Source organism: Prionailurus viverrinus, chromosome X (assembly GCF_022837055.1).
Source record: "Prionailurus viverrinus isolate Anna chromosome X, UM_Priviv_1.0, whole genome shotgun sequence".
Taxonomy (NCBI): domain Eukaryota; kingdom Metazoa; phylum Chordata; class Mammalia; order Carnivora; family Felidae; genus Prionailurus; species Prionailurus viverrinus.
The window spans coordinates 42871208-42897170 of NC_062579.1; the positions used below are offsets into that span (position 1 = coordinate 42871208).

Below are 25963 nucleotides of genomic sequence, written 5' to 3' on the forward strand. Positions count from 1 at the left end.
ACAATTCATTTCTCATTTTTCTGTTGTTAGCATTTGAATTGTTTCCAGTTTGGACTATGACAAATAGTGCTTTTAGGGGAACATTATTTTATGTGTCTTTTGGTAAACATATAGAAACATTTCTGTTGGGCATATACCTAGAAGGATTGCTGAGTTATGGGGTGTGGATATGGTCACCTTCAGTGGATATTGCTAAGCAGTTTCCAAAGTGACTATATTAATTTATACTCTCATCAACATTGAATGAGAATTCCGGTCACTCCACATTCTTAGCAACATTCAGTATTGTCTTTTTTAGTCATTTTAGTGAGCTGATTTATTTCATACTTTCTTGACTAATGAAGCTGTATGTTCCTATTTTCCTTTCTAACCCTTATGTATTTTTATTTATTTATTTATTTATTTATTTATTTTACTTTAGTGCACTAGCCAGGACTTCAGTACAATTTGAATAAAAGTAGTTATGATGGGCATCCTTATCTCATTCCCAATCTTAGATGGAAAGCATTCAACATCTCCCATTAGGTATGATATTTGCTATAGGTTTTTTGTAGATGACATATATTAAATTAGAGAATTTCCCTTATATTCTTGGTAAACTTTGTCATGATGCTTTTTTTGTATATATTGAAATGATCATACAATTTGTCTCCAATTTCCTGAAGGAATTTGTGTAAAATTAGAAAATTGGTGCATTTTGTCTTTAAATATTTTGTAGAATTCACCATTGACAGTCTCTGGGTCTGGAAGATTGTGAAAAGCTTTTTAATTATAAATTCAATTATTTAATAGTTACAGGATATTTTACATTTAAGCTGTTTTCTTGTGTGAGTTTTAGTGAATTGTATTTTTCCAGGAATTTTCCCATTTATCAAAATTTTCAATTTTTTTGGTATAAAGTTCTTCATAATACTATCTTATATTTTAATGTATCTGTGACCCAAATTGTGCTTCCTCCTTTTACTCCTGATACTAGTTATGTGCCTTCTATATATTTTTTCCAAATCAGTGTTAGCGCTTTATCATTTTTTCTAGTTTTTTCAAAGAACCAACTTTGATAAAATACAGACTTTGGAGCCTCATCTCAAACCTCCTGGATTAGTATTTCTGGGAAGTAAATCTGGAGATCCACATTTCACAAGCTCTCCTGGGGATTCAGATGCAAGTGGGTTGCAGGACCACAGTCTGGTAGCACAGCAAGGGTTTCCTAAGGACAGGGAGCAAGTCTGATCCACCTGTATCTCCAGTGCCCACCAGGGGCTTAGCACAAAGCCATGTTTAAGAAATGAGTGAGCCAATGGATGAGAGAAGGAAACAAATAAAAGAAAATTGCTTATATCAAGAGAGTCGGAGTTTTGGAATGCTATGAATTAGCGAACCACTATGGCATCATTTGGCCCCAATTGAATCCATTCAGGACAGAAATATTTTTTCCTTGTCTTAAAATTTCTGCCTACTAGGGTTCCTCACCTGTCCCCTTCTGCTGTCCTGGAACACCGCCTTAATTATGAGTGTGTGCCTGTCTACTGGCACAGAGAAAGTAGGAGTGACAAGGGAGGTGTCCTGAGAGGGGCTGTTCAGAGCTGAGTAGGGCTCCCTGCCCCTCTCCCACCACCAGCCCACAGGCCTTGCTGGGAAAATCCTCACACAACCCATTCCGAATGAGGTTATGAGCTCTACCTCGCAGAGCTCTAAGCATTCCCCGCCCCCTCCCCTCCATCCGAAAGCTTTTGAGAAACTTCCATATGACCTCTCAGCCCAGATCCGACCCCGGACCCCTACCCTTGCCTCCTCTGCACTTGTAGCCCAGGTGAGTTGCTCTCTCAGCAGCCCTTTGGCCGCCTCTCCCCACGTCCACGCCTGCCTCCCTCAAGCATCTCAGAAAAGCCGGAGTCTGACTTCCCCAGCCAGCTATTGTCCGGGCAGCACAGCTGCCATGCCAGCGTCCCCACCTAGTCCGCCAGCCAGCAGCCTGCAGCTCCCCAGCCTCTCCAGCCCCCACCGCGCCCCGCCCCGCCCCAGGGAGGACCAGGCTGGCGGCTGGGAGTCTCCCTGCCGGCTCAGCCTCCCTCCTTCCCTCCTTCCCTCCCGCTCCCTCCCTGCCTGCCTTCCTCCCCCGCCCGCCCCTGAGGCAGGGACCGTGCAAATCGAGGAGAGGGGGGACAGACAGGCCGGATGGGGTCCAGCTTAAAGCCCTGGGCTCCCCACTGATGTCCCATCCAGGCCTGGTGTTCCCAACATCTTGGGACCCGGATCTGTGTGAGCTGGGGTGGTTGCCAAGTCAGGAGCATCCCTCCGGCAGGCCCGTGGTGCCCCCGTTTTGCATCAGGACCCCCCCCCCTTGGATGCTCTGAGCCACTCTCCTCAACCCGGATCTAAAACCCGGGACACAGCTATCTGGCCAGCCTCTCTCTCCACCCCACCCCCTCTTTCTGGCGTCCATCCCCTCCCCAACACCACCTCTGCTGCTGCCTCTGGCTGTGGACCTGCACCTCTTCCCCATCCCCGCCAGGCCTGTGGAGCGGGGTGAGCCTGGACGAGAGCCCCCCAACCTGGGGCTCTCCCAGGCCATGGCCAGAGTACTCCCAGAGAGGAGCCCCGGCCCCTAAGCATCTGCTAGAAGCTTGGCAGAGGCCCCGCGGGGACCGTGTCTTCTGAGGACAAAAGGCGGCGGCCAGCAGGCAGACGGGGTGGGGGGAGGGGGGAACCGGCAGCCAGGCGGGCAGACGGGTAGCAGGGGCCAGCGCTGGTCCCCCTCCCAGCTTGGAGGTGGCATGAAGATGGGGGTGGGAATGTGTAGTGGGGGAAGCACCTGCCTGGACCTTCACCTGCCAGCTGGCTGGGCACCCCAAGGCTGTGTGCTGCCCACCTGGTGTTCCCTAATGCCCCCAGCCCTGCCCAGTGCACCCCTTCGGTGCCTGCTTCCCCTGATGTCTGCGTTTTAGACCAGCCCGGCCGCTGTATCCACGGCAACAGAAGCAGGAGTGTCACTGGCCGCACATCACTGAGGACACATCTGAGGGTCCCACAATGTGGCCTGGGCTGTGATTTATCCTGGGTGAGACAGCTTGAGCCCCCTCCCTGGATTCCAAGACAGCCCTGCTGAGAGAGCCCAGGTAAGTAGTCAGCACCCCTCCAGCAAGGATGAGGGGCTGAGACTTCTCTTCTGTCTCCCCACACATATTTCAGAGTCTCCATCACTGCCATGCTCTCTGTCTCTCTCTCTGACTCTGTTAGTGTGTCTCCCCCGCCCCCATCCCCGTTCCATCACAAGGACTACTTGGACACCCAAGCCTGGAGAGTCCTCTAGCCATCTCCATCTTCCCCAATCCCAAATGTCCCATAAGAAAGGGAACTACCACCTGTTTCCCCACTCCCCACATGGGGTCTGTTTTTATCATGATGGTCGCTTTGGGGCATGAGGCTGTGTTAATGTCCCCTTGTGTGCTAGCTGTGGAAGGCATGCCTGGGAGCCTGGCAGTGCTCTCCTCAATGCCTGCACCCTGGGCAGGCTCAGCCTCCTGCGGCTGCCTCCTCTCCCTCTCCATCTCCCTCTCCCTCCTCCTCCACTCTCCTCCAGGTTCCTTAGCCTGCATGCAGGGTGTGTGGATTTCTGTCTGTGTGTGTGAACAGGCAGGTGGGTAGACATGACAGAGAAGCTGATCCCAGCCCAGACCACCGCCCCCCCTCCTTTCCTTCTTTCCTCTCTCCCGGCTTTCCTTCCTTTCTACTTTCCCCAGTCTCTCCCCACAGGTAGCACAGACTTTTGCTCACTCACCACTGAAGATATTGCTGTGATTCCTAGCTGGTAGGGAAAGTGAGGTGGGGGTGGGAAGCACGTCCAGGCCCTAGGCTGCCTGGTGGCTCTGTGGGGGCAAGGACCATGCCACACAACCTGCAGGGGCCACAGTGTGGGCCCCAGCCTTCACCCAAGGCTATCTTTGCTTCAGATGCCCGTGTTGTATCTGGGACCCCCAGATCTTATGGTCTTGTGCACAGTGTGGCCGGTGGTCCCTATATCTGAAGGGGCAGGGAAGCCTAGTGCATGAAGAACATGGATTCTCCAGGGACACTTCCCCCAACTACTAGCTCTGCAACTGTAGTGAAAGTGTGCCACTTATTGAACCTCAGTTTTCTCATCCGCCAAAGAGACTGGTGACCCTCCCATCATGGGTGTGTGTAGTGACTAGATGAGTTGGTGCATGCAAATAAAGGATGTGCATAGAAGTGGCCCTGAAGCAGTATCAGCAAAGCTCATGGTCAATATCGCTGATTATTCATGATTAATATTGTTAATGATTATTTGGAGGAGGGACTGGCCCCTCTTCTCCAGGGTCTTGGCAGAGATCTAGGGAGGACAGCAGGTAGGCAAATGGGGGTTGGGAAGTGGAGGGGAGGCAGGAGCAGCTCAGTGTTGTCACTCTTTCTTTGTAGGGAGTGATGAGTGGTGGCTATGGGCAGAGCCTTCCACCCCTACTCCACTCCAGTCTCCTTTCCCTGCACTTGCCCCCTTGCACGTGCGTGTGTGTGTGTGCACACACAGACACACACACAGACACAGACACACACACACACACACACACACAGGCTTGAGCCCCCATGAGCTAGCAGAGGCCTGGCTTGCAGCCTGCAGCATTCCTGGCCCTGGTGATGTAGGCATCTCCCTGTTGAGGGGAGACTTGGCAAGAGTTTGGCCTGTGGTCAGTGGTTGGCAGGGCCTGGAGACAAGGCTGAAGCTTCTGAGATGGCAGGGCTTCAGGTAGAACTGGGGTGTGGCCCATGCAGCAGCTAGACCTGTGGGAGACGGGTCCCAGGGACCCTAGTCTAGAGCCTAGACTGGGTTGGAGGGGGACAGTGGGGTCTCCTGGCTGGTTTTGGGGCATAGAGATGTGGTGGGACATTGCGTGAGGGGTGGGTGGCTGGAGGAAGGTCTTTAAGGCCAGGGGAGGAATAGGAGGGGGGGAAAGTCTGAGACCCAGAAGACCCCATGGTGAGGGTAGGGAGGGGTGGGGCTTTGGGGTATGGAGTAGACTTTTCTGAAGAAGAATTTGGAAGAGAGAGTACCCAGACTGTGGTTTAGAGGCATCTGGATCTGAGATTGGGTATATATGTGTAACTGTGTGCAGTCTGTGTGTCTGTGTATCTGTTCATGGGCATTGTGGATATATGTGAGCCTGTATGTGAGCAGGCCACATGATGGTATGTGCAAGTGTGTGAATGTCTGGGTAGGCTTGTGTGTGTACAGGGGAGTGGGTATGACTTTGCAGGTCTGGGTGAGCAAATGGGCATGTTTGATTATGAGGCTGAGTGAGAATGTTTCTGTGAGCCAACAGGCCTGTTGAATGTCTAGTTGTGTATGTTTGTGGTATCAATTTGTCTTTGAATGTACATGTCTAATTATATGCATATGAGTATGAGGGTTTCAGAATGCCTGGGTATGCATACCGAATTAGGTGAATGTCTAGCTGTATCTGTGTATATTGGTGTGTGTGCCTATGTGTGCATATTAGTGTAGGTGTATCTAAACGGTGTGTTTATGAGTATACGGGCATGTGTGTGTGTGTCCATGCATGTATGGAAGAGTATTTATGTGTGAACATGCCTCTGTGTGGGTGTATCTGTTATGTATATATATGAGTTGGTCTGTGTGTTAATGCCCATGTGGATTCTCCAGCATTTTGGATTATGTGTATGTCTGTGTGTGTGTTTTGAGTACATATCGTCTGTAGACAGGCCTGTGGGTCCACATCTGATTAGGGGAATGTTAGTGTAGATGATCACATGAGTAAAAGAACTAATTGTGTGGGTAGAGGGGAGTGTGTGAATACATGTTTGGTGCATGAAAATATATTGTGGGTATCCCCATGTGTACACATTTGATCATGTATATGGGTATGGCTGTGGTGGGGGGAGGTCTGGGCCTGTGTGTATATGCACAAAAGGCTATGTGCATAAGTGAATGAATGTATTTGTGTACATGTCTATGTGTGTTTGTGGGTACACTGTTATGTGTGAATGCGAGTCTGATTGTGGTATGCATGAGTAACTACATTTCATAATACTTGGTGCACATATCTCAATATGTGTTTTGTTTGAATTTCTGAGTGCAAGTGTGACTGCGTGAGTATGGATGTGCCTGTGAGTGACTGGGAGTGTATATGTGTGAGTATATGCTACTGCCTGTGAACATATGGCTGTGTGTGCATTTGAGTGAACATGTCTGTATATTTGCCACCTCTAAGTGTGTTTGTGTGAATATGCCTGTGTGTGCCAGTCTGTACAGGTATATGGATGTACGACTTTGTGTAGTTCTAATTATTTGTGTATGTGTATTTGTGTTTATTCCGGAACATATGTTCTAGAACAGTGTAAGTGAATGTATGTGCATGCCCTCTTGGTCTATAAATATGTTTGAGCTTGTGTGTGAAAAGTGTTATCAGTTCTTCTTGTGCAGATATACAAGCATGTAAGAATATCTGACTGTTCTTCCATGTGCACATGTGTGTGAACAGACCTTTGTGTCCAAGTCTGTCTAAGAATATAAGTATAAATGGATCTTCTTTTGTTTGCATAGCTTCTCATATGGGTGTATAGACATGTGGGAATGTACATGGTGTACATATCTTATTGTGATTGTGTGAGTGTATTTTGTAAGTACATTTCTGTCTCTGTGTCTGGTTGTGTGCATATAGGAATGAATGATGTACATGTCTATGTATATGTGAATATGCTCACAGGCATACATGCCCAGTTGTGTGTATATGTCTATGTGTGTTAGAATGTCTGTATGTGAATACATCATCTCACTGACAAGCATGTGCACATCTGGGTGTTTATGTGTGAGTACACCCTCATGTGAATGCTTGAGTGAACCCTCATGTGTGAAAATGCTTATGTGGTCATGTCTGGGTGTGTGTGTGTATATATATTTGGGAGCTCACTTCTGTGTGTCCTGTTTCTTCATTGTCTCGCTGGGTATGATGTAGAGTGTGTCCATCTGTGGACATGTGAAAGTATGCCTGTGTGTACACCTGTGTTTGTGAGTGAATGTATGTCCTTCATGGGTGTTATGTCATGGAAATATATGCCATGCATGTATGCCTGTGTTTGAGAGTAAATGGAAATGCACATGTGGGACCAAGAGCAATGTGAGTGTGCCTATGTGTAGGGATAAGTGTAGGTATTTGTGCATGTGCCTGTCTGATGGTATGTGTGTGTGAGAGAGATTTGGCCTTGGGCTTACCCAGATAGGCCTAATCACTGAAAGAGTGATAAAGGAGGGTACTTAAGAGTCTGTGTGATGCTGTGTGTACACCCCAGCATGTGTTTATGTGCATGTCTAAGAGTCAGTGGCACCCTGCTAGACCATAGCTGGCTCTGTGTAGACATCCTACAGGATGGCAAGCTATAACACCTAAGCAATCCATGACCCTCTTCTGGGGCCTCTTTGGCCTTGACCATATGCTGGGTTTTTGTGGGGGGGAGGTGTATCAGGATAATTCCTGTCATCATTCACACTCAAGATGTGGGAACCAATCATGGCTGATGTCCTCCTAAGGACTGAAGTCCTCTTAGGAAAGGGGACCTTGTGACCTTTTAGAAAAGGATTTCTTGAAACACAAAGACCTCCCTTCCCATCCCCCCACCATTGAAGGCCCAGAACAAAATGGCATTGTGTAGTGTCTAAGGTTGGTAAATGGTTTTCACAGACAGCACCCGAATTATGCCATCAAGGCAGAAATCTAGATGTCAATGTGTATGTATAAGTAAAGGTATATCTAGGTAGAGTGGTGTGTGTGTGTGTGTGTGTGTGTGTGTGTGTGTAGAAGGTAGTATATTTGGTAAGAGAATGAAAAAGAAAGAGAGAGAGAGAAGGGATCTGGGTTCTGTGTATGTAAGAGACTCTGGGTGTTTCTGGGAAAAATACGTATGTGAGAAATTTGGCTGTATTTGGGAGGGGTGAGTGTGAGTGTGGGTTTATGTAGATGGTGTGTTTGTGAGGTGTTATGAGAACATCAGCCTGTTTGGGTGGAGGATGGTATGGGTGAGAGTTTGGGTATGGGGGTGGTATGATATGTATTGGGTATGGTATGAGTGGGAGTGGGAATATGTGTGAGGATGTGTGTTTTTGAGGAGTATGTGTGTACGGGTGTATCTGGCTGGTGCAAGAGAGTGAGGGGGTGTTTGGATGATGTATGTGTTTTGTAGTGTAGATGTATCTGTGAAAGTGTGGGTGTTTCTGGGTAGACTGTGCATGAAGGAGTATGGGTGTATTGGGGTAGGAGCATTTAAATATGGGTATATCTGGATAGTGTGTAGGTGGATGAGCATACAAGTCTATTAGGCAATGGAAGTGTGCGATGGAATATATCTAGATGGTGTGTATGTGTGTGGGGGGAGAATTTGGGCACATCTGGGTGATGATGGGGGTGTATGTGAGTATACATATAATTGGGAAGTATCTATGGTTGGTGTGTGGGAGTGTATGTGGATGAGATGTGTGTATAGTGTGTGAGAGAGAGTATGGGTATATCTGCATTGTATGTGTGGAGTGTGGGTATTCTGGATGATGGTGATGAATAGAGGGGAATCTGGATTGTGTGTATGTGTAAAAGAGTATGCAGGCGTTTCTGAGTATGGTAGGGATATGACAGTATGGAAGTATCTGGTGGGAGAAATGTGTAGGTGTATCTGGATAGGTTGTAAGTGTTTGGGTTTACCTGGGTTGGGGAGTGTGAGTGGGTGTGTCTGGATGTTGTGTGTGTGAGATGTGGGTATATCTGGATGGTGTGTGAGAGAGAGCATAGTGGTACATTTGGGCTCTGTGTTAGATCGTGTGTGGGTATAGTTTGGGTGGAGGGTGTTTGAATATGAGTGTACCTAAATGGTGGGTGGGTGAAAGCACAGGTGTGTTTGGGTGGTGGAGTGCGTAGTATCTCTAGGTGGTGTGTTGTAAGAGCTTTGGTTGTGTATCTGGGTATGGATGTACTTGGACGTGTGTGAGTGTGGGTATAACTGGATGGGGTGTTTAAGAGAGTTTGGGGGGGCATATCTGGGTGGAAAGTGCGTTTGGAGTGTTAGTGCATCTGACTGGTGTGGAGGGGATGAAAGTATGGATGTATCTGGGTAGTGGAGTGTCTGAGATGGTATACCTGGATGGCATGTGTAAGAGTTGAATATATCTGGGTGGGATGTGTGTGTGTGTGTGTGTGTGTGTGTGTGTGCGTGCGTGTGTGAATGCAGACGTGTCTAGATTGTAGTGGAATGTATCTAGTTGTGTGTGTGTGTGTGTGTGAGAGAGAGAGAGAGAGAGACAATCTCGATGGTCCACTTGTGATGAATCTGGATGGTGTATACATATGTATCAGGGGGTGGATGTATCTGGGTGGGGCTTTGTGAGTGGATCTATTTGCTGTGTGTGAGAGAGAGAGAAAGAGGGAGAGAACATGAGAAAATAATGGGTGTATACGTATAAGATTTGTGTGTGAGCAGGTGTCTCTGGATAATGTGTAGGTGCTGTGTGTGTGAATTTACTTAGGCTGGGAATTTGTGAGTGTGAGTATCTGGGTTGGCTGTGTGTAAGTGTAGTGTCTGTGAATGGTGTGTGTGTCATTGTGGGTGTGTGCCTTGATACCATGTGTGAAGAAGATAGTAGGTGTGCCTGGGTCAAATATGAGGGCTCTAGGTTGGGAGTGTCTATGGATTTGAATATATTTGAATGTTGCACATGACAGTGTGGGTGTACTGAGTTGGGAGTTTGCAGAAGTGTGGCTGTTGTTGGGTGGAGTGCCTGTGGAATGTAGGTGTGTTTGAGGTGGGTGTGTATGAGGATGGGTGTGTTTAGATGGGATGTGTGTGAGAGAATGTGGCTGTATCAGTATTGGGTATGTGTGTGAAAGTGGGTGTGTCTGAATGGTGTGTATAAGAAAGAGTGTGCACGTATCTGTGTTGGGGTGTGGTTGTGTGTGTATCTAAGTAAAGGAGTGTGGGCTTCTCTGGCTGGTATATGAGAGATGGATAGGGTATATCTGGGTGGTATGTGAATGAGAGGATATAGGTGAATCTGGGTGGGGTGTGTGAGTGTATCTGGGTGGGGGTATGGGCATGTGGGTATATCTGGATAGTGTGTGTGAGAGTGTTTGTGTGTATTTGGGCGGGGAGCATATCTGAGGATGTTGGTGTATCTGCATGTGAGTGTGGATTTGTCCAGATGGTGTGTAGGTGGTATAACAGGGTGTTTTGTGTGTTTGATAGTGTGGGTGTGTCTGGGTGGGGTGTGTGATTGTGGGTATGTTTGGGAATGTGTATATATTTCCTAGGGCATATATGCCTCTGGTAGAGTGTAAATGTGAGTATGTATGTGCTTACATGTGTGTGGCTATTGGTACCCACATATGTTGGTACGTGGCTTGTGTGTGCATGTGTTTGTGCTAGAGTGGTGTGTATCTGTATGTGTGTGTGAGGTGAGTGTGTTTCTCCCTGTGAGTAAGTTAGATCCACAAGGTCTCTGGAGGTAGGCTCTAGATTTGCATCCTGGTTCTGTCATTTATTAGCTGTGGGGCTTTGGGCAAGTCACCTAATCTCAACTAAGCCCCAGTTTCGTATTTTTAAAGTAGGGGTAATAATAGTATCTATCTCATAGGGTGAGGATCAGATGAGTTAATATTTGAAAAGTGCTTAGGACAGTGCCTGGCACATAATGAGTCCTCTGTGCTGTATCAGGTGTTACATAGTACTATAATTATTGTATGTGCCTGGTGTGTAAGTAACAGTATGTGCCCATCAGCAAGTGCAATGGAGTAGTTTCTATGTGCGTATTTCCTACATTATTTGTGTTCATGTGTATGTGTAAGAGAGTGAGTGGATCCTGTGTGTTTGTACATAAAACTGGCTTTATATTTATATGTGTCCCATTGTGTATATAAAACCATAAGCATATGAGAAAGGAAGTGTGTGTCTAGGAGGTCAATGGAAGGGGTTTGGCCATGCATGTGTATTTCCCAGTGTACATCTTGGTGAATGAATGCATATATCTGTATCTGTGATGATGTGTGTCCATGTGAGTTCAGGTGTTACCTGCATTGCTGGTATGCTGCATATATGAGCATGTGTATGTGTATTTTAAAGTTTATTTATTTTAAGAGAGAGAGAGAGAGCACAAGTGGAGGAGGGGCAGAGAGAGAGAGGGAGAGAGAGAAGCCCAAGTAGTCTCCACACTGTCAGTGCAGAGCCTGATGTGGGGCTTGAACTCACAAACTATGAGATCATGAGCTGAGCCGAAGTGGGATGCTTAATTGACTGAACCACCCAGGTGCCCTGTGTGTGTTTTTATCTGAATATGTAAACAGGTTTGTACTAGTCAGGATGTAAATGTGTACGTGTGAATCTCTGTTGTGCCTATACATGTAGGAAGGTTAGTATCCAGGTTTATATATGATGATATGTGTGTATAAAGGATTTGTGCCCATATGGCCATGTAATAGGATGTATGTATTTGTGTTGTATAAGTGAATGCATAGGTGTGAATGGGTGTGTTTATCTGAGGGTTTGTGTCTGGCTGTGTTTATAAGCATCGGTGGCTACATGGCTGTGTGTGTGTGAGTCTGCATTGCTCTGTATATGCCTGCCTCTGTGTGTGTAGCAGTGAATCTGAGCAATGTGCCTGTATGTGTGAGAGTGTCGGTACTGTGTGTATAATGTATGTGTACCAGGGCAAGGTTTGTATAAAACAGTGGATTTTAATCTCTTAATGTAAGATCCTGGGGGTAGGGGAGGGCCTGGATCTATAGGATGTGAATAGGACTTAACCTGTGTCAGAATGCCAGTTCTTATGTCTATGCATATGCATGATTGTATCTGAAAGCATGTAGGCCCGTATGATTTGGTTTGTATGTGTATGTGTCTGCATGTGCCCATGTGTATGGTGAATTTTTCTCTGCCTAGGCCTCCATTTCTGTTGAAGGGTAGTTATCTGTATGTGTGTACGTGTATGTTTGTGTGTTTTTTTATATCTTTGCATAATTTGCTGTTAGATGGGTACCTACACACATGCCTAACTTTCTGTGTAGAAGAGGAGGTGTGTGTGTGTGTACATATACAAATGCACCTGATTGTGCTTATCAGCTGATGTAAGTCTGGATGTGAGTGCAAATTTGAATCTCCATGTACACATGTGCCTGTGTGCACATATCTGTCCATGTGTGCTAGTGGGTCTATGCATTGTGACTAGATGTGAATGTCTTAGGGCATGCCCAACCTGGCACATGGAGAAGGGGACTATCCATATGACACATTGGAGTAAACTGAAGAGGATTTAGGGGTACTGGGGTTTGGTGAAAAGAAATTCCATAGATTTTATTTATGTTACACAAATTGTGATAAGGATAACAAAAATGCAAAGTTTTGAGGGAGTTATTAAATATTGAATTCAAATGACATCTTTTCAGGAATTTTTCACAGCACACGAGCTCACTTCTAGAAATATAACTTTTATTCACTCATGCATATTTGCGGTGGTCAACATTCATGCCCACCTCTGAGCCTTTGATCATGACTGCTTTTATTTATTTTATGGGAATCTGACTCATTTATGGACATTTTCATCATGATTTGGTAAATCAGTTTGTGCTGAGCATAGATCTTCTACATCAAGTAATCATGTTTCTTGATAAAAACGCAAACAAAACAAACAAAACAAGTAACCATTAGTAGTTCTGACATGGATATAAACTTATATCATGACCTGCCACTTCGTGGTCTTGGAAAGCCTATTGTTGAAGGTAAGATCTATTCCATGGAGGTTGTGCAGGCACAGTTTGCCCTGATGACTTCAGTAATTAGCTTGAATGTGTGAAACATAGCTGCATGATTCTGTGGGTCATCAAAGCTCACCTTAAAGGCATCAGCTTTGGGGTCATCAGGTACCATTTTGGTTTCTCTGAAGCTTTCACACCTTACCAACCTTTCTTAAGAAATGCAACAACTAACTGCTTGTTTGTGCCTGTTTCACCTCCCTTTCTAACTCACTTGTTTTTGCCATGGCCAGGCAGAGAGACCCATGTTACCCAGGTTCTCTGCTGAAATAGCTAATAATCTCTTCTGTCTCTTGGTAGTCACCATCAACAGGAAATTGCTTGCATGTGTAGGTGGCAGCAAATGATCATTGTTTTTTTGTTTTTTACTGGTTAAAGCCTCTTTCTCCTCAATAATCAGAACTTGGATAATTATAGTCTTTGAATTTTGTACTTCAAAGGTAGGAACCTTCTTTAAATCTAACACCTCTTTCTTTTCTTTCAATCAAATGTGATGTTGAAACTCTTGTAATGAATGCACATTAGGGGCGCCTGAGTGGCTCAGTTGGTTGAGCGTCTGACTCTTTTTTTTAAGTTTATTTATTTTGAGAGAGAGCACGCAGAAGTGCAAATGTGCATTGTGGGGGAGGGGCAGAGAGAGAGGCAGAGAAAGAATCCCAAGCAGGCTCTGCCCTGATGTGGGGCTCAATCCCAGGAACCATGAAATCACCACCTGAGCCGAAATCAAGAGTGGGTCGCTCAACCAACTGAGCTACCCAGGGACCCCTGAGCATCCAATTCTTGATTTCAGCTTAGGTCATGATCCCAGGGTCGTGGGATGCAGCCCTGTATGGGGCTCCATGTTGAGCATGGAGCCTGCTTAAGATTCTATCTCTCTCCCTCTGCCCCTCTCCCCCACTTGCGTGCGCTCTCTCTCTAAAATAAAAAAAATGCACATGAATTTTGAATCCAACAAAAAATTTTCATTTTGAGTATTTCAAAATAATTGAAGAAGCTTTTACCCTAAGGAGACACAGACATTGCTCTACTCATCTTAATAAGTCTTTAATATTCAACTTAATAACACCAACTAAATATCACCTAGGGAACCACACATGACCTCACTTCTTCTAAGTTGAAGTTTGGCTTTGAATCCATAAACCTTAACAGTATACTTTCATATATATATATATATATATATATTTTTTTTTTAATATGAAATTTATTTTCAAATTGGTTTCAAATTGGTTTCCCAGTGTTCCTCCCAACAGGTGCCCTCCTCAATGCCCATCACCCACCCTCCCCTCCCTACCACTCCCCATCAACCCTCAGTTTATTCTGTTTTTAAGTCTCTTATGGTTTGGCTCTCTCCCTAACTCTTTTTTTCTTCCCCTCCCCCATGGTCTTCTGTTAACTTTCTCAGGATCCACATAGGAGTGAAAACATATGGTATCTGTCTTTCTCTGTATGGCTTATTTCACTTAGCATAACACTCTCCAGTTCCATCCACATTGCTACAAAAGGCCAGATTTCATTCTTTCTCATTGCCACGTAGTATTCCATTGTGTATATAAACCACAATTTCTTTATCCATTTATCAATTGATGGACATTTAGGCTCTTTCCATAATTTGGCTATTGTTGAAAGTGCTGCTATAAACATTGGGGTACAAGTGCCCCTATGCATCAGCACTTCTGTAGCCCTGGGGTAAATTCCTAGCAGTGCTATTGCTGGGTCATAGGGTAGGTCTCTTTTTAATTTTTTGAGGAACCTCCACACTGTTTTCCAGAGCGGCTGTACCAGTTTGCATTCCTACCAACAGTGCAAGAGAGTTCCCATTTCTCCACATCCTCGCCAGCATCTATAGTCTCCTGATTTGTGCATTTTAGCCACTCTGACGGGCGTGAGGTGATATCTGAGTGTGGTTTTGATTTGTATTTCCGTGATGAGGAGCGACGTTGAGCATCTTTTCATGTGCCTGTTGGCCATCTGGATGTCTCCTTCAGAGAAGTGTCTATTCATGTTTTCTGCCCATTTCTTCACTGGATTATTTGTTTTTTGGGTGTGGAGTTTGGTGAGCTCTTTATAGATTTTGGATACTAGCCCTTTGTCCAATATGTTATTTGCAAATATCTTTTCCCATTCCGTTGGTTGCCTTTTAGTTTTGTTGATTGTTTCCTTTGCAGTGCAGAAGCTTTTTATCTTGATGAGGTCCCAATAGTTCATTTTTGCTTTTAATTCCCTTGCCTTTGGGGATGTGTCAAGTAAGAAATTGCTGCGGCTGAGGTCGGAGGGTTTTTTTTCCTGCTTTCTCCTCTAGGGTTTTTTTTTTTAAAAATTTATTTTTTCAACGTTTATTTATTTTTGGGACAGAGAGAGACAGAGCATGAACGGGGGAGGGGCAGAGAGAGAGGGAGACACAGAATCGGAAACAGGCTCCAGGCTCCGAGCCATCAGCCCAGAGCCTGACGCGGGGCTCGAACTCCCGGACCGCGAGATCGTGACCTGGCTGAAGTCGGACGCTTAACCGACTGCGCCACCCAGGCGCCCCTCCTCTAGGGTTTTGATGGTTTCCTGTCTCACATTCAGGTCCTTTATCCATTTTGAGTTTATTTTTGTAAATGGTGTGAGAAAGTGGTCTAGTTTCAACCTTCTGCATGTTGCTGTCCAGCTCTCCCCACACCATTTGTTAAAGAGACTGTCTTTTTTCCATTGGATATTCTTTCCTGCTTTGTCAAAGATTAGTTGGCCATACTTTTGTGGGTCCAATTATGGAGTCCCTATTCTATTCCATTGGTCTATGTGTCTGTTTTTGTGCCAATGCCATGCTGTCTTGGAACAAGTAAGCATCAAATCAGCAAATGAAAATCATTCACAAAAAAAAGCTGAAAATTTTCTTTTAGCTCATAAATCTTTTACAAAATCCTTATACACTTAGGTTTAGAACAATAGAGATAAATGTACTGATATCAAAACTTCACAGAAACCCAACACACAGGTGGGTAGTGCTTTGGATTTAATCAAACCCACCTACCATCATTTACTGTGGAAATCAGACCTACAGGCAAACTTTGATAGGGGGGTGCTCCTTGGTGCATGAATCTCGGCATTTTCAGAACAAATTCCCAATGCAAATTTCATGCCATCTTAGCAGCATCAGTTTATGGACTAATGTAGAGTTTCCACAGTATTTCAAAATACTCATGTATCACTTTGAATATTTCAACCTTAGTTTATTTTGGTGCTTCTTGCATTTCTCTTCAGGTTTTCTGACTAGTACTATGAACTGAGCACAATTAATCAACATGTAGAGACTCCTCAATGTAAAATGAAAAACACTTTTGATTCAACAATCTTCTGGGTTAGTGTCATTTCAATGTCCTTTGACCCACCATCACTATATCTCCTAATAGCAATAATTGAAAATGACCCCTTTCTTATTCTTTTTACCTCATTGGTCCCAAATGTGGTGTGGACAATTTTCTGGCAGATTGCTAACATGTGAGATTCTACTGAGAGGAGCACCTTAGCTTTACTTGTTAATCCTGCAACCCTGTCACTAGCTGGTTGAGCTCTATCTAAGGATGTTATAACCCATCCCATAAAAGAGCCAGGTTTCTTAATTTGCACTTTGAGATGCTTTAAAAACTCCAAATATTTCTCTGTGTGATAGTGTTTTGTGGCCAGTTGACTGACATACCCTACTGGGAAATGAAGTTTCTTTTGATAACTTTCCCACGCAAATCAGACATTTAGGTTGAGGAAGAGAGGGCTTATTTGTTTTGTTTTGTTTTTTAATATGAAATTTATTGTCAAATTGGTTTCCATACAACACCCAGTGCTCATCCCAACAGGTGCCCTTCTCAATGCCCATCACCCACTTTCCCCTCCCTCCCACTCCCCATCAACTCTAAGTTTATTCTCAGTTTTTTAAGAGTCTCTTATGGTTTGCCTCCCTAGAGAGGGCTTATTTGGCAGCTGAATCCAAATTTGAAACAATCCTCATTAAACTGCTCAAATTAGGGACAGCCTAGATTTTTTTGAGGGAAGACTGTGTTTGTCTTGTGAGTCTCCTGATTTTCCAGCTTTAATCAAAAAGTCCATTTTGATGGGAAAAGAAGTATCTTAAAAATTAAATCTACTTGAATATAAAGTATTGAAGGGGCCATCAGATCTTTGTGACCTCTGAAAACCTATTTTTTAAATCTTTTTTAAAATTTTTAATGTTTATTTATTTTTTGAGAGAGAGAGACACATACGCAGAGTATGAGCGGGGGAAGGGCAGAGAGAGAGGGAGACACAGAATCTGAAGCAGGTTTTGGGCTCTGTGCAGACAGCTCAGAGCCCAACACGGGGCTCAAACCCACAATCCATGAGATGATGACCTCAGCCGAAGTCAGACGCTCAGCCTGAACCACTCAGGCGCCCCTGAAAACCTATTTTTTTAAAACAGAAACTTGAGGTCTTTTGCGCTGTTAAAAGAGCAGCACTCTGTAAACAAAGCCTTGAATAAAGGCCTTGCTTTCCCTTTAATGAATCAATTCAACTCAACTACAGTTGGTCTTTATTTATTGACAAATATTTTTACCTAAAAGCAAAAGGTAATAATTAATTATGAAATCCCACCAAGAATCAGATTTGGCTAACTTTTAATATTAAAAACCAGTCACAAGTAAGTCAGTAAATGAACCAAGAGATAATAAAAATTATATTGTTGTAATGTCTTTAAAAGAGTCCTTTTAGAAATACTTATGGATGAATGGTATGATAGATATGCTTCAGAGTACTCTGGAAATGGATGAGTTTATAGGCAAAACAAGACCCTGAGAGTTGATCATTGGTGAATCTGGGTGATGGGTGCACTGAAGTTCATTACAGGATTCTTTCTACGTTTTTATATCTGAAATGTTCTAGAAGGGAAAAAAAGTTTATGAAGAAGCAGCAATCAAGGCAATTAACAAAAACAATTATATTCCCTTAGGAATACCTTATACTATATAATAATAAAAAAAAGTTGTGGAAAAATAAATGAGGCCAAATTAAAAAGAAAAAAACCCACTGTACATGTATAGGCCAAACCAAAAAACCTCACCGATGAACCAGGGTGGCAATCAAAGTAATAATCAGATTATCTGGGATGTTTCAATAGGAAGGATCCAAACATTTACAATTTCCCTTTGAACTTCTAGAGGGCTTCTTGCTCTGGCTCCCTGCTGTGGCAGGTACCCACCAGCCAAGTAGCTCTGCTAATGTTTCCACCTGTGTCTGAGGAAACATGTGTGGGTTTTCTCTGGGTGTACATCTGTTGCAGGGTATATATATCAAGTAATGTGAGCATGCTTGTGTGTGTACACATCCCTGTGTGTGCAAGAGTGTGTTTGTATACACGGGTGGTTTTTCTCTTTGTGGTTGGTTGTGGTTGCATATTGCAAAGAGGGGTGTGTGTGTGTGTGTGTGTGTGTGTGTGTGTGTGTTGGAGCTGGTATACTTCTCTGCATTAGTGAGAGTGTACATGAATGGGTAGCTGTGTGTACATGTGCCAAGATGTACATGTCTGTTTTGGTGAGTATGCCTAATCTGTGTGAAAGGGTTTGGATCAATCGGCCTCTGTGTGTTAGAGTGTGTTAGAGTATGTACATGTGTGTATATATGAGCAGTTTTTTGCTTGTCTATTTTTTCTCTATGCAAATATTTCTGTGGATATTTAAGGGGGATTCTGTCTGTGTGTACATGCCTGTGTGTGTTTATATGTGTGTATGCATGTGGGAGGGTTCAAGTGCATGTGAGTATGGTGGCATATGTAAATGACTTTGAATGTTAACATGTGTAACAGTGTTTGTATGTGATGATATAGGAATGCCACTGTATACATGCCTGTGTCACAAAAGTTTGAGTGTGTGAGAGGATTTGAACAATGTGTGAATGGGTTTGCATATGTGTATCTATCTGTCGGGATTTGAATGTTCATCTGTGTGTGTGTGTGTGTGTGTGTGTGTGTGTGTGTTAGGGGAGTTATAATTGTGGGTTTATGGGCCATTGCACATGTGTGTGTGGGTGTGGGTGTGTGTGTATCTGTGTATATGAGCAATTCTCAGCCCTCTCATACCTAACACTCTCTTGTATGTAACACATATTTTGTAACACCCCTTTACTATATGGACATGAAGTTCTTAGATAATATAGTCTCTGCACATATAATTTCAAAAGAAAATCCATATAGTATTTTATGCAATATGCATATTGTATTAACTAATACAAATAAATAAGTAAAAGGGAAGTAATTTATAAGAAAATAATTTATATTTCAATATGTAAATGTTTGGGCATGGCACTCCGCAGGAAATTCAATAAGGTAGTTAGAGGCTTGTAACGTCTTGTGAGTAAACATGGGTTTGGGAGGGGAAAACTCAGAGGCTGCCCCATGCCCAAAGTGCAGGAAAATGACAGGCAAAGGCCTAGGGGTGAGATTTTCTGAAATAGTGAACAACTCAAAGAAAGTGCTCCCCAAAACAAAGTGCAGTCACCTCTGGATTTACTTGACAGCTATATTCCTGGAGAATTTAGGGTATATTAAATTAGGGGGATTTTGTATTTATATGTGAAATACAGTTAGATTCAAGGTTCAGCTCATTACAAGTATAAAGTCTAGGGGATTCAGGATGTATGCTGGCTGTGTGGGACTGCCCCATAGATCACTGGATGGCCAGCATCCTTGTCTGGACCCCTAAATGTTGGAAGGACATCCTACATGTCAGCATTGTGGCCACCAAAAATGCTCTTACAAATTTCCAAAATGTCCCCTAGGGGGCAGTAATGCCTTTGTTGAAGACGGAGCACTGGTGTTTAGACAGGGGTATTCAGTGCCTGTGGGAAGGAGGCAGCATCAGATGTACTGTGTGCGAGTATGGGAGGGGCAAGGTCCGTATGTGTGAGCTGGTTGCTGTCTGTAGGTCTCCATAGCAGTAGGCTATGTGTCCGTGTGAGCGTGTGTGTAGGTGTCTGCGTAACTTTCTGAGGGTGTCTGGGCACGAGCAGGTGTGAATGTGTTTGTGTGCATGCACTGTTTTTAGCCCAGGATGGGTCCAGGCTGTGGCTGCCAGTCTGCTCAGAAGGAACCTCTCCTCACCTGTAGAATCGCCCCAGCTTTCTAGGCAACACTAGGGTTTTGTTTGTTTGCTGCTATTGTTTTGTGTTGTTTCATTTTAGCGTTTGTTTTTGTTTTCACTGAGACTCTGGACTACAAAGTATCCACCTTCTCAATCTTAGTGTGTTTCTCTGTGTCTCCCTCTCTCTATCTCCATCTTTGTTTCTGCTTCTATCTCTATCTCTGTCTCTGTCTCAACCCCTGTCTCTATGTCTCTATATTGTTCTCTCTCTTTCCTGGTATCTCTCTCTTATCTTTCTGTCTCTCTTTCTCTCTCCCTCCTTCCCTATCTCCTTTTGTCTCATTTTTCTTTCTCTCTCTCCTTCTCACTCTCTCTTTCATTCTCTATTTTCCTGCCTCTTTTTCTCTTCCTTTTCTGTCTCTTGTACTGTCTCTGTTTCTGTGTGTGTCTTTGTGTCTTTTTTCTCACTCTTCTTCCCCTTTCTGTCTCTATTTCTATCTCCTCCTGTTTGTGTGTAAGGCTCGCTCCCCTTTCTCTGTTTATTTCTCCCCTTCTCCCTCATATGTCTCTGTCCCTCTCTCACACACACAAACCTCTCTCCTCTGTCACTTTCTGTGTGTCTCTCTTCTACATTCAATCTCTTTCTGTCTTTAATGCTTTCCCCTTGCTTCCCCTCAAGGCTAAGGAGTGTGTGTGTGTATGTTTGTGCACATTTACACACACTCAGTTGTCAGCTAGTCCACAGTTCTGTGGGAGCTATCAGGCTTTGAGCAGCTGAGAGGGCGTCCACCAAATCCATTTCTCCCAAGCCCCTGCCCTGGCACCTTCTCATGGCCTATTGGCACCATGTCTGAGACTTTGGGGTGTCATCAAAAAAGCTTGGCCCAAGGTGGCTGTGGCAGGCCAGGTTGGAGTGAGCTGGGAAACAGTACAGAGGGGTGACTTTTTTCCCGGGAGGGGAGGGTAGAGAGGTTCCATTCAGCCCCGTAGCCCCCAACCTCCAGCCCATCCCAGCCCCAACAGTAGTTCTGAGCTTCCTCAGCTTCTTCCCAGGTTGCCTTGCTACCTTCCCTCTGACACCTACCATATTACCTTATAACACTCCCTCTCCCCCCGCCCCCAGCTCGCACACACCAGGAGTCCCCCTGTTCCCCCCCTGCCCCCCACCCCCACGCAAGCTTTGCCCGTGCCCTCCCACCCCTGTATTGGCCAAAGTGCTCTTTCAGCTTATCCTACCTGGGTGCCTTCAGGCAGCCGTCCTTGAGCCACCAGCCCATTTAGTCCCTCAGCCAATTAACTGATTTGAAAGCCTTTAACTGAGGGTCTACCATGTGCTATGTACTGCTCTTCTGGAGAAGAGCATGTGAATCTCTAATCCCTGCCCTTGTGGAGCTTTTCTTCTAACAGGGAGAGGTGGATAATAAACTGAATTTTGAAAGTAAGTTATATAGTGAGCTAGAAGACATAAATTCTAGAAAGAAAAATAAAGCAGGGCAAGGGGCATGGAGTGCTATCATTTCTCACCTGAATTACTGCAGGAGCCTCCTGTGTACTCTCCCCAGTTCCACCTTTGCCCCACATGGTGTGTGCTCCTCCCAGCAGCACGGGGGATGCTGTGCAATCCTGAGTCATCACATCTTGCTTTTGTTCCCATGGCTCCCATATCACTCAGAGTAAAAGTCAAGGTCCTCACGATGGCCTACGTGATCTGGCCTCACCACTTTTCTGACTTCACCTCCTACTACTTTCTGATCGCTCACTCTGTTCCAAGCACAGTGGCCTCCTTACTCTTCCCCAAATATACCACATGTAATCCCACCTCAGGGCCTTTGCACTGGCTGTTCCCTCTGCCTGGACTTCTCTTCCATCCAATACCCACATGGCTCACTCTCTTGCCTCTTTTAAGTCTTTGCTTAGATGACACCTCCATGAAGCCTTTGCTCTCCATTTCATCCAAAAGCATACCTCCCCCACCCCTAGCACTTCCTATCCCCTTTCCCTCCTTTACTTTTCTTTTAAGGAACTTACCATCATCTGACCTACTATACTTCACTTATGTATCTTCTTTATTATCTAGAATATCAGCTTCATAAGGGCAGGGACGCTTGTCCATCTGACTCACAGCTGTACTCCCAGTGCCTGTGATACAATAGATGCTCAATAAATCGTTTTTCAATGAATGAAAGCACACAAGCATACCTACATCTTTAGATTCACAATACTCCCCACCTGACTTAAAATAAAAACCTAAGTCCTTGTCATGGCCCACAGCCCTATATAATCTGGCCCCAAACACCTCAGACACCTCTGTGATCTCACTTTCTACCACTGTCTCCCTTGCCTGCCCTGTTCCAACCACATTGGTCTTCCCACTCTTCCTTGATCACGCTAACCACATTCCTGATCATGAATATATAAAAAAAGCCTATTTAATGAGTGGCTACCAACATCCACAAAAAGTCATGAAATAGAGTAGAACTAATGGGGTATGTGACATATAGGATCAGTACCGTTTTCTGAAACTTTTGGTTCAGCTCTGTGTGCACACATGTGTGTGTACCGGGTTGTGATGTAAAATGTATGTCTTACTATGGGTAGAGGTCAAAAATAGTTTGAGGAACATAACCTTAGGGCCTTGCAAAGGGGGAGGAGAGCTGCACCAACACCCCCGCCCCACAGAACCACCAATGGAGGAAACAGGTAACCGAGGACAAGCCAGAGAGGTGAAGCACCCCCCGCCCAGCAAGGAAGGGGTAGGAGCAGCAGTGGGCCAGGGGCAGGACCTGACACCAGCCAGGGAGTAAGTGTGGAGGCCATGTAGACCCACTAACACTGCCCTTTCTGTTTCTTCCTCACCTGTCCTTTCCACCTGTTTCTCACTGTCTCTTTTTCTTGTGTTTCTCTCTCCCTCCCTTTCTCTCTCTCTCTCTCCATTTCTATCTCTATCTCTCCTTTCCCTCTTTCCCTGTCTCTCTGGTTCTGTTTCTTCTTATGTCTTCTCACTCTCACCCTCCCATTGCTGTCTCAATTTGCATCTATTTATGTCTTTGTCACCATTTTCTCTTTGTTCTATCCTTTCTCGCTCTGTCTCTGTGCCTCTGTGTTTTTCTCTCTGTCTCTCTCCTGCCCTCATCTCTGTATCTCTGTCTGTCTGTCTCTTCCCCATTATCCCTATTTGCAGGTGCAGCCCAGCAGGACAACTGATGGAGTCCCCCAGGGCCCATCAAATACCGAACTGGCTGATCCTGTAAGGCTGGGAGCAGCCCCTGCCCCTTCAGTATGGCCAACACTACTGGAGAGCCCCAAGAGGTGAGCGGCGCACTATCCCCACCATCAGCATCAGCTTATGTGAAGCTGGTGCTGTTGGGACTGATCATGTGCGTAAGCCTGGCGGGCAATGCCATCTTGTCCCTGCTGGTGCTCAAGGAGCGTGCCCTGCACAAGGCTCCTTATTACTTTCTGCTGGACCTGTGCCTGGCTGACGGCATACGCTCTGCCGTCTGCTTCCCCTTTGTGCTGGCTTCTGTGCGCCACGGCTCCTCATGGACCTTCAGTGCTCTCAGCTGCAAGATTGTGGCCTTTATGGCTGTGCTCTTTTGCTTCCATGCGGCCTTCATGCTGTTCTGCATCAGCGTCACCCGCTACATGGCCATCGCCCACCACCGCTTCTATGCCAAGCGCATGACACTCTGGACATGCGCAGCTGTCATCTGCATGGCCTGGACCCTGTCTGTGGCCATGGCCTTCCCACCTGTCTTTGATGTGGGCACCTACAAGTTTATCCGTGAGGAGGACCAGTGCATCTTTGAGCATCGCTACTTCAAGGCCAATGACACGCTGGGCTTCATGCTTATGTTGGCTGTACTCATGGCAGCCACACATGCTGTCTATGGCAAGCTGCTCCTCTTCGAGTATCGTCACCGCAAGATGAAGCCAGTGCAGATGGTGCCAGCCATTAGCCAGAACTGGACATTCCACGGTCCTGGGGCCACCGGCCAGGCTGCTGCCAACTGGATCGCTGGGTTTGGCCGTGGGCCCATGCCACCAACCCTGCTGGGTATCAGGCAGAATGGGCATGCAGCCAGCCGGCGGCTGCTGGGCATGGACGAGGTCAAGGGTGAAAAGCAGCTGGGCCGTATGTTCTACGCGATCACACTGCTCTTCTTGCTCCTCTGGTCACCCTACATCGTGGCCTGCTACTGGCGAGTGTTTGTGAAAGCCTGTGCCGTGCCGCACCGTTACCTGGCCACCGCTGTTTGGATGAGCTTCGCCCAGGCTGCCGTCAACCCGATAGTCTGCTTCTTGCTCAACAAGGACCTCAAGAAGTGCCTGAGGACTCACGCCCCCTGCTGGGGCACAGGAGGTGCCCCGGCTCCCAGAGAACCCTACTGTGTCATGTGAAGCAGGCGGGTAGGCAGACAGGCAGGGAGGTCATGGCTACCTTGCTGGAGCCAACAATAAGGGAAGGGTGGGCCTCCTACAGGAGCCTTTCTTTCTGAGCTCCGGCCCCAGCCCCTGGAACCACCCGGAATCTAGGCACCTTTGCCAACACCTCCCCAGGGTTGGAGACCGGGGTGGGGGACTGGGAAAGAGGTGTTTCTAATTCTGTGGGGCCTGTCTCTGCTGCCTCATTCTCCACTTCTACAATCTCTGTCATTTCCTCTCTCTCTCTCTCTCTCTCTCTCTCTCTCTCTCCTCTCTCTTTTCCTCTCTCTCTCAGAAGTGACAATTCAGAAAAAGAAAGTAAGACTGAAAATGCAGGTTTTTCTACTAACAGCTGAGGAGATAGGCTTTCTTGCTTTAATGTCTCTCCTTCTGACATTGTCCAGAAGGGGGAAATTTGTCCTGTAAAATAGACTTCCAGAGCTCTTATTGCCCCCTCTGCTCCCATGCACCCTCTCCTTCCAAGTCCTTTAGCAAGACCTGAATTTTAGGGAGAAATTCATCTGCTGACAACAGGGATCAAAGGGAGTTCTGGGTCCCCAGGAAGCGGGGATGTTTAATGGCTGCGTTGTGTGCAATTGTTGTTTTAAGCTAACCCTGGTCCCAAGCCTGGTTTCCTCTCCCTCCCCACCATGTCCAGACCTCCTGAGTGTTTCTTGAGCATCTGTTCAAGAAGCCAGGAGGGGAGGGAGAAGGACCCTTGGAATGGGCTCAGGCTAGGTGAAGAATGGGATGTGAGCTGCACGCCTCGAGTTGAAGAGATCTGAGCTTGGCTGCATTCTTTCGAGCTGCCTCCTGGATCCCCAGCCCCCAACTCTTCTTCCTGAGGATGGAAATCCACTCCAGCTCCACTAGGGCTGATGTGGGTGCCCTGGGCAGGAGCATTCCCCCAAGGAAGTGTAGGGAGAAAGCCAAACTCCCCAGAGTAACTGGAAAGGAGCACCTGGGGTCAGAGCCGAACTCAACCCCAGAATTGTCTCCTGGGTTCATACTATTATCCTGAAGATGAAAAGTTGGGGGTGGCCTTGGTATAATGCATAATGGTATAAGCTCCAAGGCATTGTGGACTTGAGTCCATTCCTATCTGACCTCTTTTTGTCCCCTTGAAGCTTCAGGGGCCTTGCCCCTCTTGGTAGCCCTTGGCCTTCTGGGCCCTCAGCCCCCAGATTCCTTCCCCTGAACAGCCCTTCTCCCCTTTTTTCCTTCCACCCAAAGTGGAGCAGACTACAGCCAGATTCTTCAGGTGGGAGAGCCCAAGCCTCCCTCCCAGGGCGGAGTCCACCCTGGACTCACATCATGGCCAGTTCTTATGGAACTGGTGAGCCAAGCTGGCATTCCTTTGCCTGGTCTTGCCCAGATTCTTTGCCCCCCTCTCATTTCCTGGGGGAGGGAGGGATCTGTATTTATCCACACCCTTTTCCCTTTCTGATAGAAGCCCTTGTCCTAAGCTCCCTCCCTACCCCCAAGACAGTCCCAGCACTGGGGAAGCCTTGATCCAAGAGGAATGGAGAGGGCACTCTAGGCAGGAGAGACATTAATGAGCCTGGCTGTGGAGCAGCTCTGGAAAGGCAGGCCAGAGTGGCTGAGTGGGTGTGGGGGTGGGTACCTGTTTTCTCAGTGATA

The 25963-nt window shown here is 46.0% G+C and overlaps 1 protein-coding gene across 1 annotated transcript; it reads left to right on the forward strand.

Annotated features, from left to right (window-relative positions):
• The first annotated feature begins 2807 nt into the window (after nucleotides 1-2807).
• GPR173 (G protein-coupled receptor 173) lies at nucleotides 2808-25935 on the forward strand. Its single transcript, XM_047844301.1, has 2 exons — nucleotides 2808-3116; nucleotides 23079-25935. The coding sequence occupies exon 2, from the start codon at nucleotides 23177-23179 to the stop codon at nucleotides 24296-24298; it is 1122 nt and encodes a 373-aa protein (XP_047700257.1). The 5' UTR covers nucleotides 2808-3116; nucleotides 23079-23176; the 3' UTR covers nucleotides 24299-25935.
• The last annotated feature ends 28 nt before the right edge of the window (nucleotides 25936-25963 follow it).